This window comes from Pseudonaja textilis, chromosome 4, assembly GCF_049901715.1.
Source record: "Pseudonaja textilis isolate UNSWEBS1 chromosome 4, rPseTex1.2, whole genome shotgun sequence".
Classification (NCBI taxonomy): domain Eukaryota; kingdom Metazoa; phylum Chordata; class Lepidosauria; order Squamata; family Elapidae; genus Pseudonaja; species Pseudonaja textilis.
Genome location: NC_141993.1, coordinates 69,965,506 through 69,981,069, shown reverse-complemented (window position 1 = coordinate 69,981,069; position 15,564 = coordinate 69,965,506). Strand labels below are relative to the sequence as shown.

The following is a 15,564-nucleotide window of genomic DNA, read 5'->3' as shown; positions in this document are numbered from 1 at the left end:
AAAACAGCATGATTTACATTAGAGAAGTCATTTTTAAATAGCACACACTTACTAAAAAAAGTTCTAATGTATTATTGCTATTAAGATTATAATTTCAATCTCGCATCTACAATCCCAATGAAATATCAGAAGCAAAAATATTAGTGAAGTTGACTCTATTTACTGTTGTACCACCAATATGCATATACAATACCTATATGCATTTAATGTATTTAGAATCACACTCCACAGAATTAGCACAATATGTTTATTTTAAGCAGAAAATAATTTTTAACCTGTCTGTAAAATTGAATCTAAAATTGCTTGTGTATTTATTATAACTGTAGGGTGTCTCATTTTCTGTGGGCTATATAGTATACAAATATTTTGGATTGCAATTTAGTTCTTCCTATGTGAAAGTACTATTAAATGGCAAAAACAATTGTTTAACTAGCAAAACCTTAACCCTCAATACTACTAGATGAGCAATTAGAAAAAAAATTGACCAGAGTTTACCAGTGCTAAACTATTTCTCCAAAAAAGTGAAGTCAGATGTAGTGTTTTATTTACCTCTTCCCGTAACTTTCTGATGAGTTCTGTGTCATTGTGGTGGGTCTTGATGACTTCTGCTTTGCCACTAGCAATAACTGAAGCACTTTCAATGAGATCAGGCCTTAATGTTCCTTGGGCAAGGAAGACTTCTTCTGGTTTCAGATTCAGTTCTCCAATAACTTCATTAGCAATCTAGAACGTGGGGTCGGGAAAGAGAAAGATCTTAGATGATACTCTACAAGTAAGTTATAAACTGCAACTTCTCAGGAATGGCAACTATGTCAATATAGTTTTCTCTTACTGAAGATACTTGAGACCAGGAATTCCATTGCTAAGCAACGCAGTCACATGACCACACATAGAATGGTCCTGTCCCAACTGCTGTCGTTAGGCAAATCCCACAGTCACAGTGACCAGAATCACATGATTGCTATTTGCGATCTCCTGTCAGCTTCTCCGTTGACTTTATCTGTTGGAAGCCTACTGTGAAGGTTACAAATGATGATCATGTGGCTGCAGGATGCTGCAACATTGTAACTGCAAGCTGGTTTTATAATCATAATCATGGCGCAGTAGGGATGCTACAACAGCCACAAATATGACAATCCACTGTAAATACTCCTTGTTGAGCACCGTTGTAAATTTAAGTGCTTGCTGAATAAGTGGACATTAAGGGAAAATTACCTATATAGTAACTGACAGCCATATTAGTGCCAGGTAGTGTTTTGGATACATAGGCAAAAAGTAGTCTTGTAAATCTTGGGGGTACACACGTAGGACCTGCCAGTAACTCTAATATGAAATGTGCTTTTTTCAGCCTACTAAGTTGATGCCTTGAGATATGCAAACAACTCACATAACCTAAAGTCTAAAGCATTGCAGAGTTTAATTCATATGCAGTTTTGTCACTTAATGTCAGTCCTTTGGGTAAGCAAGCTCAGGAAACAGGAGTCACTAGAGATTTGGGAATATTCCTGAGCTCAATTAATGTAATGCAACAGAAACGTAAAAGCTTCTCAAAGCCCCTTTCTATTTAAATTTATATCTAACACAATCAAGGTGGAGTTGCTTTAAGTTTCTTTCCCACATTTCCCACTTTCTTAGGACTCAAAATGTTTTTCTAACTAATGGCGTGGCATTCCCCTTTCCCTTCTCTGAGCAAACTGACATTCAGCACAATACTACAACAATTTGCTCTTTCATAGTCCATGGTCTGCATAAGAAATGTTACCAAAGTTAGGAACTCCACAGCATTTTTTAGAAAACAATGCAACAAGGCTGGGAATATAGTTATGTTCATTTTTTTTATCCATAATGTTTTATTACATCATTTCTTTGTGAATACTCTTTTGTATATACACATACACTAGAATTTAGATTAGTACCTTGTTCATTATGTTCCTATTACACTTTTTATTACATTTTTATTATACAAAACTGTTTAATATTTTAAACTGGGTGGAAATAGCTGCATCATAACAATTTGTTCTCGCTTCAAAAGAAACCTTAATACTTCCACAGCAAGTTATGAAACGTGAATTGTACACCATTTCAAAGAAGCCCAAAGCAAAAATGATTAACATGGCACAACTGAATTATAATATGGTTATTTTCAGTGTCCATGAAATAAAATGAATGACAGGTGACCCCTACTGGACAAAACTGTGACTTTCCTTAAAAGTCAGTTTTGTTTCACTATTATTAAAAGTTTATTGCTAAAAGAGTGCACAAGCCTGCAGGGAAAAATAAGGTTTGGCTTATTCGAATATGCCTGAATTATGGCAGGATAAGTCCTATTAGTGTTAGGGCAGACAGTAATCACCAAAATGGTAGGAAAGGCCAGATAGCCTATAGCCATGACAACTTATGCCACATGTGCTGGAAGTGGCACGCAGAGCCATCTCTCTGGGCACATCAGCTGTTGCCCGTTGCTCTTCCAGGTTCTGGCATGCATATGCGTGCTGGCCAGCTGGTCTTCGTGTGCACAGGAGCACAGAAAACTGGAAAAGTAGCTCCCGGCGTGCGCATGAGTGCCAGCCAGCTGGTCTTCCGGTTTCTAATGCACATGTATGTGTGAAGACCAGCTGGCCGGTACACATGCACGCACAAAGACCAGCTGGCCAGCACACACGCATGTGCAAAGACCAACTGGCCGGCAGACGCAGGCGCGTTAGAAACCAGCTGGCCACCTGGTCTTCCAGTTTCTAATGCGCATGCATGCACGAAGCCCAGCTGACCAGTGTGCGCATGCATGTTAGAAATCGGCCGGCCAGCTGGTCTTCACACGCACATGCACATTAGAAGCCAGAAGACCAGGTGGACGGTGTGCATGCACGCACCTGGAGCTGCTTTTGTTTCTGGTGCATGCACACACCTGTTTCAGCACTCAGTGCTTTTTCGGTGCATATGTGCTCAAGTTTCGGCACTCAGCTTTACCCTATGATTTATGATGTATAAACAACATAGGACATGCAAATGAGGTACTATGAATTAGTAATCTGATCCTTTCAAGTATTCCATCAGAGCAAGGATAAGGTCAGTTTTCAAAAATATTTGTGACAGATATGTTAGCTGATACAAGTACTGTATACATTCATAAGAGCACATTTGTATAAACCATTACACAGTTACCACAAAAACTGAAGAAATGATTCACTTGAAATTTCTGAAAACCAGAGACAGCTTATACCAATGGGTATATACACTAAGTACCTTCACAAAAGTGTCACCAATGATCTTTCGTTTCTCCTCAGGACTTGTAGTCATATTCAGTGTTTTACTGATCCTTTTTCGAGGAGTTCTGTCTTCTTCAGAAATAGGTAAAGTTGTTGTACCATTGTAGAACCAATGAGCTGCATTTACCACTATATAACATACAGGATGTTGTTGTTAGTAACATTGCTAAAATATTTGAAAACCAATAGTCTAACATTTTTCTCATTTCAAGGATTTAGCACTGGAACATTAATTCGAGCACACACACACACCCAGTTTCTTACACACACAAATAACAAGCTGTGTTACATTACAACCTTATTGCCAGGATAAAACCTTTTTTATTTACTCAGCCAGATATTTCACCTAATGTAACAGAAAACTAAACCAAACCCTTTCTTCCATTACAACGAAATAAATCACCCAGTTTCTTTAGACAGTACCAAGATATTTCAATTTCTTAATGCATTACATAAGTATCCTACTTGTTTGGATTTGTAGCCCATCTACACCAACGTCTGTTCTCACAGTGGCCAACCAATTGCACAAGGGAGCCTATTAGCCTCTCAACAGAAGCCTTCAAAGGAAGCCACTCTGCCACCAAGGCTGAGAGCCACTGATTCTCATAAACTCCATGAATTAGCCTTTTTTGAAGCCAGCCAAACTTGCACCACATCTTATGGCAGTGAATTCCAAAGTTTCACTATGTGTTGTACAAAAGAACAAAGGCAACAGCAGATTTTTACTAAATTAAGTCAAACACCTGCCTTGAATACAGCCATGGTAGACAGGGAGACAACCAAGGATATTAGGTGTTGGCAGCTGAGAGGTTCTTGGCCTTTTCTTGTCAAACAAGAGGTCCTACTCTGGAACCACTGAAGAAAGTTTTAAGCTAATGATTCTATCGAAAAGGCTGGCAGTTGAGTGATGAGAACAGGGAGGGATTAAAAAATAGGAGCTCCAACTTTTGGAGCATTCGAAAAACGTCATAGAAAGGAAAAATAAGCTGTAGTTTCTCCATAGTTTCCAAGGTATAAGTTCCCTCAGGAAAGCAGTAAAGGAGTTCTTAATCTTCAATTATTGAGTGTGATTTTAATCACTAAAATTTAATAAAATTTATGTTTTATTCTTTCTTACTGGCTGCCTTGACTGCTGACTGGTTAGAAGACAACATTCTTATGAATATAATAATAAAGGCAATATAAAAATGCTGAGATATCTACAAAAGATCCCGTGATAACAAGCATGATGATAAGATTATCCACCCAATATATAAAATGTTTGCAAATATATTTTTCCAAGAAAAGTCTTAAATTGTGAAGGATTCTTATTTTCCAAAACCAAAAAAATAAAATGTGGTTATCAATCCATCATTTAAATTTTAAAAAGGAAGAAACTACATATTCTAAAACTCAACAGAGATATTGGAAAGATTTTTTTTAAAAAAAAACCTTAGCATGAACGGAATACCTTTGACTTGAATTCCCAATTTTTTTAGTGCCTCTTCCACTGATTGACTTTCTCTCTTGCGCATGAATCCATTATCTATGTGGACTGCTATCACCTGGTCTTGATTTAAAGCACGGTTCAGTAAAGCTGTGCACACTGTAGAATCTACGCCTCCGCTGAGTAAAACCTATATGGATTAAATGGAAGCAGAGATAATTAAATCCGCTTTTCCCATCTAGTAATTTTCACAAGTGTAAAACTATGGGTCCAGAATTCCTAACCACAGTCTTGCAAGCTGAAGTCTAACATATAGGAGAAAAAAAACAGAGTGAAAATGCTGCAATAAATACATTTAATGGACAGAACAGTATGATCAAGCATAGAATTGTATTTGCTTTTTTTAGTTTTCACTGTTTCTATTACAGGGTCGGACATTTGTCGCAACTAGCTTCATTTCTGTTTGGCACAGTATCATTGCCACATTTTTGGGGGTTGTGGCTGAAAAAAATTCCTCTTTCCCATTTCATTCCATACAATGAAGTAATTGTTCAGCAAACAAAAAAGCCTTAAAAAATAAATACAAAAATATGAAAACTAAAACTGATAACGATACTATCCATAACAGCTATGGATTCAACTTCACACCTTACCAGGACTTTTGATGATCCTACTTTCTCTTTAATTTCATGAATGCACTCCATTTCTCTGTTCTGAACTGTGAAGGTACCGCTGCATCCGGCAATGTCGAAAAGAAAGTTTTTCAGCATCAGTTTTCCATTCACTGTAAGACTAACTTCAGGATGGAACTGCGCTCCATACAGTTTTTTTGATTCATTTGCTATAGCTTGGGTGTTATTAAAAACAAAAGATGTAATAGTTTTAGCTCTAAGAAAAAGAAAGCATTTTTTTAAAAAAACTTAGTAAGATAAAACCAGGTCTACATGAGAAAGATGTCAAAATATTATTAAAGAATCTACTATATCTCCTTTTCCCAACCTGATATCCTCCTGATATAGTGAGACATTTTTTGTAAAAAATATTAATGTTATCTGTCAAGACGTTGAACCATTTTCTTGGAAATGAACTACAAATTAAAGTTACTCTTTTAGGATTTTTAATGTTTTAAAATCACAATTTATTGCACTATATGCAAATAACTGAAAATGTATTTTACAAACCAAAATCCTATTCAAGGCAGCAGTGAAATATAACCAAAATATACTGAATATTGATAACGTGGAAAATATAGTACCTGCTACAACATTTCCAGATTGAGCAACAACTTTGAATCCATCTGCTACTTTATCTACGCTGTCTCCATGGGTAAGGAGCACAACTTCTTCCTTCTGAAGTCCCCTAAAGTGAAACAGGATCACAAAATAATGAATGTAATACCTTTAAAAGACATCAACTTAAAACAGTCAAGAGGAAACATTAAACATCAACAAATTTTCCACAACATTAACAAATATTTTCCAGGTTTGAAACTGACAATTAAACACAGCTCTGTGCAATTCATAAGATGTCCAATTTAATTTCAGCTTCACAATTCATTATCAAAAGCTTTTCATACCTGAATAATGAACAAGTGTTATCTAATGTAACACTGAAGACACCATCTTCTCTGACATTCTTTTTGTGTACTGTACCACCAAATACCTTATTCATCATCTGTCAAAAAAAAAAAACCCAAAAACAAGTTACTAATCTGGTAATTACAACATTCAGCTACTGTTGGCTACCCTTTCCCTTTGTTTAGCTTTTAAAAAAAACCAAAAATCAAAACAACTATTCAGGATATCAGAACTGCTTATTGCTTATCAATGCAAGTAATTTGTATATTTAAAACTGTAAATGACAATGAAGTTAGTAATTCCACCAGTTCTTATCAGGCCATAGACTGGAACTGGTGCAGACTTGGGGACCCCTGCTTTACACAATGGAGAAGCTACTTGGTCCTCCTCTAAACTTAAATATTCCTAATTCTTTAAATGCTGTAGAATGAAAAACCAACCCAATGCATGAGAAAGAAAATCCAGTTCAGGCATCATCTACCATTGTTATGCTCTGCTGTCATTTTCCTACAGACATGTAACTTGCAAGTAAATTCTAAACAGTACAAGACCTATTTAAATTATAAATATTTGCTCCCACTTCTTCCAGAATTGATTTCATAAATCATCGTGATGCTAATTTTGTAAGAACCAGGAATATATTCAGTGATTTTTAAGCTTACAACCTTAACTACTATATTATATCTCTTTCAATTCAGATTGCAGGTAAAAATTCACAATTATTCATCTTCAGTAAGAATATTTTGCCTATAGGAAACATAGTTTCTCAAATAGATATTTAGTTTCTACAAAAGCATATGTTTTCTGTAATTCACCTGAGGTTTACTATTTCCTTTGTAAGACTTTTAAGATTGCTTATGAATCTATACAGCTGAAAATGGGTTTCAGACCCATAATAAAAATGATGTAGATACATGTCCACACTGGGCTCATTGCATTGTGATGCCACATTTCAAGAGCCAACCTTTTTAGTTGCGTCTATTATAAAGCACCAGCAATATAAGATATTACCACTGCATTTTTTTTATTACAGTGTTCAAAGAGATGTAAAAAAACTCTATTATTATTATTCCTTCCATAGTAGATTATCTGTCCTATTTGGGCTACCCATAAGCTAGTATTTTTATCTTGGCTTATAGACTCCACAAACAGATTTCTTCTTGTGCATTTAGACATAACAATGGCAGTCAGCAATTTAAAAGCTTGCTTTATTATTATTTCGCACTACACTGTGTTTGATCTTGCATGAAACCTTGCTATTTGAGGGAGTTCTATTTTGACATGGCATTTATTATGCTTGACTGTTTCTGTATTGTTACAATACATTTTAAGCAGTGGTATTTCATTTTGCTGAGATGAATAGAATCAGCAGGCAACCTTATCAGAAGCTTGCTCAGACTCAGTCCTGGGGTTGGTAGGATTTGGGGGAGTTTTGCACCACTGCAGAGTAGTTTTCATTTCCCAGAACAAACATGCTTAGGTATTTATAAAAGTCACCTTCTGCTTTCCTCAAATCTAGTCAAGATTGTTCAGGACTAATAATGCATAAATTAATGTTTCCACGTCAGGTTCTTTCGGCCTCTTTTTGATCTCACTGAAACAAGATTTTTCTTTTCGGTTAACTTTTTTTCTCTATGGCTACTTTGCAGATCAGAATATTGATTTTTACACGTTCATTGTTTCTTTTTACTTTAGATTAAGAATTTTACATAAAGTAAAAGACAAATCAAAAGAAAAAAGGTACAGGAAAAGAAAAACTACAGTTATGAAAAATGACTTGTAACTCTTAACATATTGACAAACAAATCTCCCGCTCTCTTATCTCTTCCAGAAACCCCTGCAACCCCATATTAAATTCTCAACCTTTCCAATCATTAAATCCACATCATTCACTTTAGTTTTCTTCTTTTAGGAAAAAATTCACAAAAGATTTTCAGTGTTTAAAACGGCAAGTTGTTTTCTGTCTGACCAAATAGGTCAGTTTTAATATTTCCATTAATTCTGACAGTTTTACAATTCAATCCTCCACTGTTAAGAATTTCAATACTTTTGGCACTGTTCCCATGTGTTCTAACTTATACACAAATTTCATTTTTTTTCTCTTTTCATTGGCAAATATTCAACTTAAGCTTTCGTTGTAGCCCTACTGCTACTTAGACTGCCAGTTTTTTCCATTTCTAAAATCTATAGATTTTCATTTTTTGAAATCCGTATTTACACCCTCATTCTATACCTATTAACAATATTTCTGATTATCATTTTGTCTCTCTCTGCTTATACATTATCTCTATTTTCAAAAATTATGCTTTTTAACAGACTTTGATTATACACTTTTCTGCTTTTCTCTTTGCTCAATTCCTCTGTTGTCTCATATTAAAACTAATTGCTTCTGATCTGCACATTCTTTTAGAGTCTTGATCTGTGTCTTCATTGTTTTCTTTCTAGAGGAAATTCTTTATTTACAACCATTCATTTAAAGTTTGAAGTTACACAAGAGTGCTGAAAAGTGTCCTTGCACTTACAAGCATTAGTATCCCTGAGGTCACCTGATTGCCATTTGGGCTCTTGGCAGCCAGCATATATTTACAACTATTGCAGCATCCTGGGGTGATTACCACAATCACCATTTGCAATCTTGCCCGCCAGCACCTGACAAGAAAAGTAAATTTGGAGGGGGGAGAGCTGGATTTGCCTAATGACTGCATGAATCATTTAATGACCGTGGCAAAAATAATCTTAAAATTAGGCATGACTCACTTAATTGCATTGCTTAGCGACAGATGTTCCAGTCCCAATTGTGTTCATACATCAAGGACTAACTGTATATTCTTCTTGTTTTTGCTACTGATCAAATAGTATTTTTAAAACTCAGCTTCTATTGTTTTCTTGTGCTACATCTTCTCTACTGATCTTCCCATACACCGAACTCTCTTAGCAAATGACCACTTTCAGTACAACTAATAAATTATCAAAAACCACTTCTTTTATCCTCTCTTCTTCATGGCTGGTAAAGTCTTAGATTGGGCAGATTAATTTCTCATAAAATAATACTATCTCCTTTATTTATTTTTATTTTAGTCAACCCCAACTACTTCAAATGTTTAACTGATCCCAGCTATTACAAATGTTCTTTCCAGACCACCCCTGTTTTTGAACCTATGTCATTAGATCACTTGTTTCATTTGCAGAACCTTGTCAGTATTAAATTCTATTCTTCTACTAGAGAAGAAGGATTACTCTGAGAAAACATCTCTCTGTGTTGGAGGGAGTTGCAAGAACATTTGGATATGCAAACTGTACCATCATCATAATTGCTAATTAACGTGTGAAATGCTGCAAATAATATCAAGGCTACAATGACACACCACTCATTTATTAGAAAGGCCAAACCATAGCAATCCCATTTTAAAAAATGATGCCTGTTTTATTATTCTCCATAGTGATGGCCTCAAAAAGCTCATGAATCAGTTTCCGGCAGGCTTCTGCACATGAAGAACAACAGATTGGCCTGCAAAACTTCCATGCACAGATTGCATTAGGGACTGTGCTATTAGTGACAAGCAGAGAACAAGATACATTCTTCTTTAAAAAGCTCATTTTAGTCTACTTCTAAATAAGGTTCTTATATATTGCATGAGTACAAATTATAATAGTTATTTGGCATTAGGCAAACAAACACCAAAAGCAAAAAAAAATAAACCCACAGAGTCATAAGTATTTGTAGAAATGTTAAGTAGCACCTGCATGCCATAGCAGATTCCAAGGACCGGTTTGCCTATTGTAAAAATTGCGGGGTCAAACCAGGGAGCATCTTCTGCATAAACAGAATTTGGTCCTCCAGAGATGATGATGGCTCTAGAAAGGTAAGAGATAATTTATAAAAACAAAGGTGTTGAAATTAAACATTTTAATAATCATATATCACTCTAAATCTGCACAAAACTTTGATAAAAGCAATACTGCATGTGTATATTTTACATCTATTAAAACAGCAAACTATTATAAATAAGAATAAATTCTTTTTAAAAAATCAAGACGTAAACAAGAAGCATCACACAAAACCTAAAATGTGGCATATTTAAATTGAATTTTTCCTTTAAGCTTGTTTCAGCATTCAGCAAAAATTAAGTTTCTAGAGCTGTGTTGTTTTTTTTAGTCATACAATAACAATTCATTCTCACTGATACTCATAATATAATAGAGAACTTCTAAGAAAACACTATAAGACAATTGGCTAAGAAAAAGTATTTTGAGAGAATCAGCAGTATATTATACCGTTTCCCTGCAAATAAAACCTATCCCGAAAATAAGCCTTAGCAAGTTTCTTTTACGTGTGCACCTAATATAAGCCCTACCCAAGAGTCTGTGCAGCCACCCACACATTCCGTCTTGTTGCTTATGGTGCTGCAGCCATGAGGCGAGGCAGGTGTCAGGGCATGGATGCCTGGCTGCATAAGCCAGTGCAGGGAGCATGGGGCAGCTCCACCTGCCTTGTGGCTGTGGCATTGGTGCGTTGCTCAGCTTACTACTCCATTGCGGTCATGAGCAGGCAGAAGTGGGCCAGCGGCCACACAGAGTCCTGCTGGATGGGGCTGCCATGACCACGATGCGAGGTAGGTATCCAGCCATGGGTGGCCTAGCTGAGGGAGTCCTGAGGCAAGCTGGGGCAGGGTGCACAGGGCAGCTCCATCTCCCAGTCTTGCGGCAGCAGCACTGTCACACTATGCGGCCTCCTGCCCCACTGCAAACAAGCAGAAGTGGGACCCCCATACATGGGGGGGTGGGAATAAGATTCCCCCCTGTGAAAATAAGCACTAGTGCTTATTTTGGGACCCAAAAGAAAATAAGACAATAAGATTTAATTTGTTTTCAGGGAAACATGGGTAGTACACTTGAACTGTGCAAAGGCCTTCTCTGTGGCTGCCTTGGGACCAGTGACCCCCTTCTAGATAATTTCTGAAACTCAATCCTAAATTACATTCACAACTACTGAAAATTAAATGAAGATATGATGGATTTCAAAAAAATTTTTATAATATAAAAAAATAAAGCAACCATAGGTTTTATAGTGAAAACCAAATCATAAAACATTTTCCATTAGTTTAATAAACCTTTTAAAATTTAAAGTACTTCCAGAGATTCCTATTTAGACTTTATGTCCTATCAGAAACAAGGGGAAAAATAATTCAAATAGTACAGCACATTCCAATGTTGGAACAAATTTTGCTATTGTGAATGCATTTTCAGTAGGGCATTTTCATTTATAAAACAATGGATATAAGAGCATTTCCTGGCATTATTTTCTTTTGGATCCAGGTAAAGTTTAGTAGGATAGGTGGGATAATAGTAATACAATTAAATAAATAATGATTTGGAAAATCTCATTTTCTTTTAACCGGTGTTTACTTTTTGTCCATTTATTATTCTGATAAATCTATGATTTGTCATTGCTGACAGCATCCCATGAATTGGCAAGCACCCTGCAACTGTGTTCTCCAATCTTTGCAATGTCAATGCTATTGGGATGACTTTATATATTCATGCTCTTAGGCACAAGCTGTGGTCAGTGCCCTGCATTATGATGTATACTTTACTATATTCATTGACCATAGTTTATATTTAATTACAGTCAGTGGTTACAGGTAATCCTTGCTTAGTGACTTTCAAAGTTATGATGGATTCCCCCAAAAGATACTTAGAATCCAGTTTCTGAGTTACAACGGCAGCATGCACACACCATACAAACATAAAAACACACAGATTGATCAGAAGATTGCATTTCAGATGCTTGGCAACTGTCTCAATTTTATGGTTGGTTGCATGATCATGATTTATAACATTTTTTGCCAGTTTCTGGCATTTTCTGGCCAAAAACCATCTATAGGAATGAACTGACTCATATTAGGAGTGGAGTTTTTGCTTTCTGATTGCAGTGTTTGCTTTATGACTGTAATATTCACTTTACAACTACAGTATTTGCTTTATGATTGCTGGAAAAAAAGTCATAAAATCAGATTGGTCACATGGGTGCCTTGACTTATGACTATCATGACTTATGATGGAAACTCCAGGCTCTATCAGATTCATGAGGACTATCTGTATATTAGTTTAATAAACCTTTTAAAATTTAAAGTACTTCCAGAGATTCCTATTTAGACTTTATGTCCTATCAGAAACAAGGAGAAAAATAATTCAAATAGTACAGCACATTCCAATGTTGGAACAAATTTTGCTATTGTGAATGCATTTTCAGTAGGGCATTTTCATTTATAAAACAATGGATATGTTTGACTTTTCCATCAAACATGAACAAATCATGATTATATCCAGTGACTAATGGAACTGAAAAACAACGTAAATACTCCCTTAGGAGAGCAAGCATACAACTACACAGAAAGTTATCGTTTTCCTTTTATATAAACTGCTTCCAAATCAAAGAAACAAAACATGCCCGCATATACTTGCCAACACTGAACTCTTTTATCAGTTAAAAACAAATTGGAAGCAATGTAGGGAAATCAACAGCCCTCCTCAGATATTTTATAAAATTGAGACAAACTACCTCAATTTGAGGGCAGGGAAATAATTGTTCCTTCTATTGACCACCCTGAATTCAATAAAACTGGGCTAGAACAACTTTTGTATCCTTGGAGGCTCTTTGGATAGTTGAGGACCATCAAAAATCAATTACCCAGAGAGCCTCTGTAGACAGCCCTCCATTATAGCTAGTCAGTCTGTCTATGTAAAGGGTGATATAAGAAATCAGGGCTGGCCTACTCGTCCTTGTTTTCTTTGAATCTGGGAAATTTGTTCCATTTTATGTAACCCTGAGGGTTTATGTTGTCATGGCAAGCCTATTTCTGGCCATGCTAAAGCAACACTTATCAATGTTTGCTCCCGCTAAGACTACAGGAAGCTACATATCCAAAGTAACCATGCAGAGAAACAGAATTGTTCCTGTCACCGCAATTGGAAACTTAATAAATCATTTTACACTTTACTAAAGGACAAAATATTGTATATGTGCCCTACCATTCAAAGGGACTTTTTTGTTCAATAGAACAAGTCTTCCTGTTCAATAGAAATTTTACTTTGACTACAAAGACCACTGTCTTATAGAAGACAGTGCCATGAACACCACTTAGGAAAAAACAAATGTTATATTTTTCTCCTATTTATAGCTCTCTGCTACATGACAGTGAACAGGCTTAAAGTCCAGCTTTTATTTTATAATAACCTGTGCCCCATCGGGCCATTTCCTTACCTAAACAGAGAAACAAAATAACCAAGAATGACAAAAAAAGTAGTGGGAGTAGGAATGACTTCATGCCCATTCAATATTTTTGTGGGAATCGCGCAGGGAACACCAAAAACCAATCAACTAGCCAGCCAAATCAACCTATCTTCCTTTCTCACTCTCCTCTCCTTTCCCTTTTCCCTTCCCTGAGATTGGCTGCAAAACTGTCAAGTGAAAATGAAGGTCATGTCACCATAGCAACAGCCAGTACGCTGAAGCAGCCGCAATTTGCCAAAATTTCATACCCTCAGGAGTCATTGGACCTGGAGTTTGGATATGTTGTGTAAGTTAGGCCATATGAGATAATCTTGGTTCAAAAATTGTCTTATGACGCCGCATCACATGACGTATCATTACTTTTTTCCCCTATCCTAAAATGGGGGTGGGGTGGCCAGCATGTGATGCATCCAGCCCTTGAATTTGACACCCCTGCATTATGATGTATAGTTTCATCCAGTTAAAGAATGAAAACAGTTTAAAAGATCACAAGAGTTTTAGTATTATATAGGTATGCAAACCTTATCAGTAAGTGTATTCATTCATGTGGTCTTTTGATGTTCAGGTACTAAAGAAATTAGATGCATTGGTTGCCTTGGTAAAATGTTAATTAACGACAAGGAAAAGGATGGAGAAATATTTAAGATATACAAATGCTTGTATACGTTTAGTGGGTAGTATGTGGTCTGCGATAAGGAATGAATGTTGAAAGAAGTAATAATAGAGTGTTAACAGAGTGTTTTGTTCATTTTGTTAAGGAAACTGAGAGGAAAAGTAATTTGAATGCAACAGAAATGGATGTTTAAGAGGTGTATTTGGTAATAATAAGAGACAGGTTCATAAAATCATAGACTTGCAGAGCTCAAAGAGGTTACATGGATTATGTAGAACAGAGCTGTACAACATGTAGCCTCGTCCTGCAGGCATTTGTTGAAAATTCTGACAAATTACTGCCTCAAAATGTCACTGCCACCAGGAAGAATATGCTGTATAGTTTTTTGTTGCCATCTCTGCCCTGAAAGACGTGCTACAGGGCACCTGCAATAATAGCAGGTTTCAACTGGAGAGATTGATAGCTGCATCACTGCTGCCATGCCTCTAGCCACCAAGCAGCTAGATTGGCTCACCAGTTATTGTTTTGTGATCCACAATTATTTTGAATGCAGCAAATATCCTTTCCCATCTAAGAGCTGCGCTGTCTTAATCTAAATCAATGCTGTGTATTGTGCAGAATAATTATACCAACCATAATAGGTGGCAATCCAGCCTCTTCCTTAAAACTTCTACAGATGAAGAACGCACAGTCTCCATAAGCAGATTATCTACTGCTGTATAACTCTTACCATCAGAAAATTCTCCTTATACTTAGATGAAATCTAGATAGCTGCCACTTATTACTTCTGTTCTTAGCTTCTCAGGTCATGGGGAAAAAATCTTCCCCATATCTCCCTTTTAATATAACTGAGAATTCAGGAACTAATAGATGGCTCCATGAATGCTGATTTAATACAATGCTAAGTGGTCAGGATGTAAGTATTTTGAGATGGTTGGCAATACAGAGAATGAATAAGCATTTAATTGCAAGGGAGAAGAAAAAGAAAGACCGAGAAAGCTATATTTGGATGGTGTTCAAGAGATGTTAAAAAGAGAAACTCAAAAACTTGACTTTTTCCATATGGTAGAAACAAGGACAGTTTGTAAGAATAGAAAGTATGAACTATAGTGAAGATATTGGTGCAATTTAGTTTTAGCTCTCTTCATTTTCGTCTTTTATTTCTCCATTGTTTTATTATTTCTTACTTCTTTTCCATACTTCACATAATGTTGCTTATCCAGCAGGGAATGGTAAGATGGGTAAGCATCTATGTATTCATAAAACAAAATGCTATAAAATATTTCATTTGATATCATTCAACTGATTTTAGCATGCTCCACACCATTTCTACTTCTCATGTAGATGTTTTCAAGTACTACTTAATAGAATATACACAAAGCCTTGGA

General features: G+C 36.1%; 1 protein-coding gene across 1 annotated transcript in view; it reads right to left on the bottom strand.

Annotated features, from left to right (window-relative positions):
* Positions 1-15,564, bottom strand: part of GMPS (guanosine monophosphate synthase) — a 43,500-nt gene that overhangs the window by 6,852 nt on the left and 21,084 nt on the right. The window contains exons 3-9 of the mRNA XM_026705870.2: positions 10,010-10,124; positions 6,269-6,366; positions 5,948-6,051; positions 5,346-5,539; positions 4,717-4,882; positions 3,244-3,395; positions 550-723 (exon numbers count right to left, since the gene is read on the bottom strand). Of these exons, the coding sequence (XP_026561655.1) occupies positions 550-723; positions 3,244-3,395; positions 4,717-4,882; positions 5,346-5,539; positions 5,948-6,051; positions 6,269-6,366; positions 10,010-10,124 (1,003 nt within the window). The remainder of the gene's footprint in view (positions 1-549; positions 724-3,243; positions 3,396-4,716; positions 4,883-5,345; positions 5,540-5,947; positions 6,052-6,268; positions 6,367-10,009; positions 10,125-15,564) is intronic.